Genomic DNA, 6,473 nt, shown 5'->3' with positions numbered 1-6,473 from the left:
TTATCCCAAATTCACAAGGTATGCAGAGAGATATACAAGAAAATATCAAAGATATAAAAGACATCATGGATGATATAAGAAGATTGATGAAGAATGAAACCGAGGCGCTAAAATGTGTGCTGGATACAGTGTTGTCAGATAATACAGGACAAGTTAACGAAATGGAACATTCAATAATTGAAAATCTTCAATGTCAAGACAAAACGTGTCAAGATTACATCTCCTATCTTGAAGACCGTGTCAAAGAGTTCAATGGCTACCTGTCATCTTCTAAACTTAACAATCCACTCATTTTCTCTCTTTCTGACCAGCTAAAAAGAATTTGCTGCTGGTAAATACAACAAGGAGGATGTCACCAACCTTTTTGGTAGAGTAACTGTTCCTGACACTACTACAAAGAACAGAAAAATGAAACCCACGGAGACTGCTTCAACAAAGCATTATAGTACAAGTAGACATTTATTTTATTTTTTATTTTTATCTATAATTTTTTTGTTTTTATTATCATCCTTGCCTGATTCAAATATAGAAAACCATACAAGCGAACAATTGAAAATCGATGAAGAAAAATTGGATGTGAAACCAATACACTCTCTGTCTTCCTCTGTCATCAAGGTCAGGGAGTACACAGTACCTGGTGTAGATCATGTATATCATATATCACTAGGTAAATCAGGTAGAATCTGGGTTAGTGATTTAACCGGTAACCTTGTCCAAACAGATCTACAAGGACATCAGCTACAGAAGATACAAACTAGTGGTAAATATGGCTACCACACAGTCACTCAAGACGGGGATCTGATCTATACAGACAAAGAAAACAAGGTCATTAATAAGGTAACACTTGATAATTCAGTTACTGAATTCATTAAAACAGGAGACTGGACACCAATCAGCATACACTCCTCCCACATCAACGGGGACATACTGGTGGGGATGAGAAAGGATGGTGGAGGGGCTAGAGTCACCAGGTACAACAAGAAAGGAGAAGAAATACAGAACATACAGAAGGACAACAAAGGACAGGAACTGTATGGTACAACACACTACATCACAGAAAACATCAACGGTGATACCTGTACATCAGATTATGACAACAAAACCGTAGTGGTGGTAAATAAATCAGGACAACGCAGATTCTCCTACACTGGTCAGAGGTCAAAGAGGTCAAAGATTCCCCCCTATGGTATACGTACTAATGTCATCGGTCACATTCTGGTCTCTGATTTTATGAGTGACTCTGTTCATATTCTAGATCAGAACGGTAAATATTTGTCAAAATTACTCACACCACAAGAGTTAGATTGTCCCATAAGTTTATTGGTGGATGATGAGAACGATATTCATGTTGGACAATGTAACACTAACAAAGTGACAGTGTACAAGTATTTACAAAGATATTTCGCATAAGAAAAGTATTGAATATACATAAATGTATGATCTTCATGTTATTTATATAGCTAATTAAAATAAACTATTTTCAACAAATTTAATCTTGTGTTTTGCAAAAGAGTAATATTTGGTTTCAATATTGCTTAACAAAGTTAAAATCGTATACGTATAGTACATTCCAAACGACTTAAATCTGGGTTTTGAAATATAAACATGTATGCATGTAATAATAATGTTTCATTTTTAAATCTTAGTGATTTTTAGGCCTTAAAGATCCTTATCTTGATCCTTATCTTGCTGAGAATAAAGAAAATATCGTATATAAGAAAAAATGTTATTGTTTAAATTAATTTTCTACAAGCGTGACATACACATGAAGTAGGTGCAACGGATTAAATTAATACAAACGAAAATAAAACACGCTTTCAATTTTTAGGTTAAGGTTAAAGCACATGTAAATTAATGTAGCTTTTTGCCCCCCCCCCCCCAATTTTAGGTGGTTGATTAATTAAAAAATTGATTTTTTGTTCAGATTATCTCATTATTACAGAAATGTCATCAGTTGGAATCCAAAAGATTTTTATCTTGCTAGTACCTAACATGTAAACATGCAACATACACGGAACGACATGATGAACATTGATCTGAACGTTATCAACATGCAGGCCACTCTTTTCACATGTGGAGTAATATGCAATAAAAAGTGTTTTTAAAAAATTAAAATAAAATAAAATTAACTCAAAATTAAGTTAGAGAATATGATGTTAATCGACATTCTTAAGGCATATTGCTCTACGTAGTTACTAAATATTCGCCGGAATTCTATAGATTCTGAGCAACTGATTTGCGCTCGTGCGCAGTAGCGTTGAAAACGCCATGCATCGTTCAAACGCAGACCACTGCATTATGTAATTTTTTCGTATGAAATATATACCCCTTACCCTATAAAATATAAAATTATTCCCTTTACCAAATAATAATATACACAAAAGTATTATTAGGTGTAGATATATTTTTTTTTTCATAAAAAAAATAACGCAAGGCACGTGTTGTGCGTTCTATATGTAACAACAATAACAATACTTTTTACTCTGTCGGTATGAGTTAAATTGCAGTTCTAATCCGAAATTCTTTTTTATTCCCAACAAATATCTGCACTCTAATTCATATCAAAATATTAGCCAAGCTACGCCGTTTACCCCTTTGATTATCTGTACTAGGTATAAAAATGTGACAGATAAAAATTTGTACGATCTAATTGATTTGCCTTTAATAGGCCATATGGCTATTTTAACATACAGATAGGAAGTGTCATAAGATCTCGCATAGTCTCGCATCACGCCAAGTTAAACTTTGATATTGCGAGACTTTATGTAAAGATTTGTCGGAACAAGGTGGGTCATAAAACTAATTACTTGTATATATCGATTGAAACAATTATTAATGTCAAAAATAGTCATACAATTGTACACACATAATTACCTAAATAGGCTTTCATTTGTACAAACAATCGATTTTATCTTACTGCAAAATCAAATGGACTCAGCAAAATTATGAAAAAATATCGATTTCAGATGGCATTGTCCAAGCCAGATGTTCCAAATACTGTTCCAGACCTACCAGTGGTTGCCCAGCACTACTTGGTGTGTGGTAATGAAGAATGTAAGAAGAACTGTCAGTTTTACTGCAATCCCTGTCACCGACCGATGTGTAAACACTGCAGGGATAAACATCAGAAGAGTCCGGAAACCAAGAACCATGAAGTGGTTCCTTACCGACAGCGAAAAATACGATTACCAGTGGAGAAGTGCAAAGATCATCCAAATTAAGATATAGAGGATATCTATATTGTGTGATTTTATATTTGCTTTATCCAACGAGTTGAAATGGTGTATATATTCGCGAGGCTTGCCGAGCGAATATAACCATTTCAACGAGTTGGATAAAGCGAATATAAAATCACACAATTATAGATGTTCTATTTATCTCATACAATTTGATTTATATTATGACGCCTTTGAGACAGTCCCTTATATGACCCGAATTTAAGTAATTGATTTTTTATCAAAGATTAAAAACGATGATGCAACGTTGTGTTATCCGGTTATTGTGACCTTGCGCAATACAATTTAGTACGTCATTTCTGAGTTAAATCTAACTGTTTTAATGTTAAGTATCACTGAAATAAACCTTGGAATGGTTTTTTAGCTCTAAATAATTTTTCTTAGAGCTTATTCATTTGATTAAATGGAAATACTGATCAGAAGACTTGAATTATCAAGTTTGTTGACATACACAAAGTTGCGAATGCACGTTAGTTTGAATTGACTCGAACAAGGAACAGTTGTTGATGTTTTATAACACAAACACCAGCCTAATGATTAGGGATTGAAAATAGTGAATAAGGATGCTTACTGGTGGTGGAATCAAAGTCTTATGAAACATTATTTCGGTAAGGTCTTGTATATAAACACAATTTGCACAACCAGTACGCTCTGTTTCCATCGCGTCGTCAGTATGAACTTGTTGATAGTTAACGTAATTTGCAGTTTTATAAACTACACAAAGCAAATTGAAAGTTTGAATGGGGCTAAACTTATCAAAAATCTTAACAAGAAAAAAAAGTCTTTTGGATACAGTTATGTATAACTTTGTAAAAAGAGTTGGGTGGGGGCCGGGGGGGGGGAGGGCTAAGCCCCCCCCCCCCCAATAGCCCGGGTTCAGACGCCTATGCTACGCAGTTATGTGTTTTCCTTCAGATTTGTAAGTAATTGAAGTCTTTGACAAAATCCATTTTATATCGCTACTTTTTGTAGTTGATATAGTTATGTTGAAAGTACTAACAAATCACTGAAGCGTTGAAGCGAGGGGCTGTGTCAAAAGTAGTTCCGACCGGAAGTATTTGATATAGCATCACCCGTGTGATATAGCAAAGGTTTATCACACGGGTAATATACACCACACGTATGAGATAAATAGACATTCTCTGTCAGGACTGTCAAGTTCCAGTATGTTCCAAATGTGCAATGCAAGATCACCAAAAACACAAGCTAAAAGATTTAGAAATAATCTATTCAGAAAAATTCATTCTTTGTCTTGAAAAAATCTGTGAAATACATCAGATTTTATTCCCAATTCACAAGACATGCAGAGAGATATAAAAGAAAATGCCAAACATATAAAAGAAATCATGGATGCTATAAGAAGATCAATGAAGACTGAAACTGAATCGTTAAAATGTCTGCTGGATATACTGTTGTCAGATTACATAGAACAATTTAACAAAATTGAAGAGTCAATCATTGAAAATTTTCAGAGTCAAGAAAAAACTTGTCAAGATTACATCTCCTATCTTGAGGTCCATGTCAAAGAACTCAATGGCTACCTGTCCTCTACTAAACTTTATAACAATATCATCATCTTCTCTCTTTCTGACAAGTTAAAAACTAAAGCGACACCAAAGACCATCAAACCAGCCCCTCCAGTATTTACTGCTGGTGTATACAGCAAGGAAGATGTCACCAAACTTTTGGGTAAAGTAACTGCCCCTGACACTAAACCAATGAGCAGAAAAATGATAACCATGAAGACTGCCTCTACACAGAATAATACAAGGAAACATTTATTTCATATATTCATGTTATTAGTAGTTTTATTACTATCATCAACTTTACTAGATTTAAATATTGACAACTATACAAAAGAAACGATTGGAAAATGTCAAAGAGAAATCTGATATTGACAAACATACTAAGGAACAATTGGAAAACGTCAAAGATACTTCTGATGTTGACAAACATACTAAGGAACAATTTGAAAAGGTCAATGATAGTTCTGAAATCTTATGTGAAATCAATGCTATCTCTGTCTACGTTTGTCACCAAGGTCAAGGAGTACACAGTTCCAGGTGTTGATCATGTAAATCATGTATCACTAGGTAAATCAGGCACCCTCTGGGTAAGTGATGATAAAGGTAACCTTATCCAAACAGATCTACAGGGGAATCAGCTACAGAAGATACAAACAAGTGGCAATGATACAGGATACCACACAGTCACACAGGACGGAGATCTGATCTATACAGACAGAGTCAACAAAGTTATCAACAGGTTAGCACTGGACAATACAGTTACTGAATTCATTAAAACAGGAAGCTGGACACCAATCAGCATACACTCCTCTCACATCAATGGGGACATACTGGTGGGGATGATAAAGGGTGGGTTTGAGGCTAAAGCCACCAGGTACAATAAGAAAGGAGAAGAAATACAGACCATACAGAGGGACAACGAAGGACAGGCACTGTATAGTAGTCCACGCTACATCACAGAAAACATTAATGGTGACATCTGTACATCAGACTTTTACGAACAAGCCGTAGTGGTGGTAGATAAATCAGGACAACACAGGTTCTCCTACAGAGGTCAGGAATCATTCTTTTTCCCAGTTAGTATACATACTGATGTCCTCGGTCACATCATGTTCTCTAATTTTATTAGTAACACAGTTCATATTCTGGATCAAGACGGTCAGTTTTTGTCTAAATTACCCATACCACAACAAATATTTTGTTCCCGTAGTGTGTGTGTGGATGACGAGAACAATATCCATGTGGGAAGATGTTTCACAGCCACAGTGACAGTGTACAAGTATCTACAGCGATCTTAAGAAAAGTATTTTATATACATGCATGTGGATCTATATATTATTCATATAACTAAAATCAAACTAATAACAGAATTATTGAACATATTTAAAATTAAATTAGTATATTCCAAACAACTTTAGAGTTTTAAAAATAAACTTGGATTTTATGCATAGTTTTCTTTCTTGCCTGTTGGTGATTACCGTGACTTGAAAGATCCTTTTCTTATTGAGAATAAAAAAAAATAAAGTACGAAGTTCAAGAACAACAAGACAGTAATAAATCAAACATTAAAAGAGAGTACTTATTAATTTTAAAAGTATTGAGACAACCTAAAAAACTTTTACGCGACCGCAAACTTCGCGAATTGCGGCTGGTTTTTATATAATTTTTCTCACTCTGTTCGTCCGAATATAAAATAATTATGTCTTTAACA

The 6,473-nt window shown here is 34.5% G+C and overlaps 1 protein-coding gene across 1 annotated transcript; it reads left to right on the top strand.

The window, feature by feature from the left end:
- The first annotated feature begins 323 nt into the window (after nt 1-323).
- Nucleotides 324-1,454, top strand: LOC136272256 (tripartite motif-containing protein 2-like). The gene is made up of 2 exons (XM_066073535.1): nt 324-451; nt 878-1,454. The coding sequence occupies exons 1-2, from the start codon at nt 409-411 to the stop codon at nt 1,408-1,410; spliced, it is 576 nt and encodes a 191-aa protein (XP_065929607.1). The 5' UTR covers nt 324-408; the 3' UTR covers nt 1,411-1,454.
- The last annotated feature ends 5,019 nt before the right edge of the window (nt 1,455-6,473 follow it).

The sequence above is a fragment of the Magallana gigas genome, chromosome 2 (genome assembly GCF_963853765.1).
Source record: "Magallana gigas chromosome 2, xbMagGiga1.1, whole genome shotgun sequence".
NCBI lineage: Eukaryota > Metazoa > Mollusca > Bivalvia > Ostreida > Ostreidae > Magallana > Magallana gigas.
This window is presented reverse-complemented; position numbering and strand designations above follow the sequence as displayed.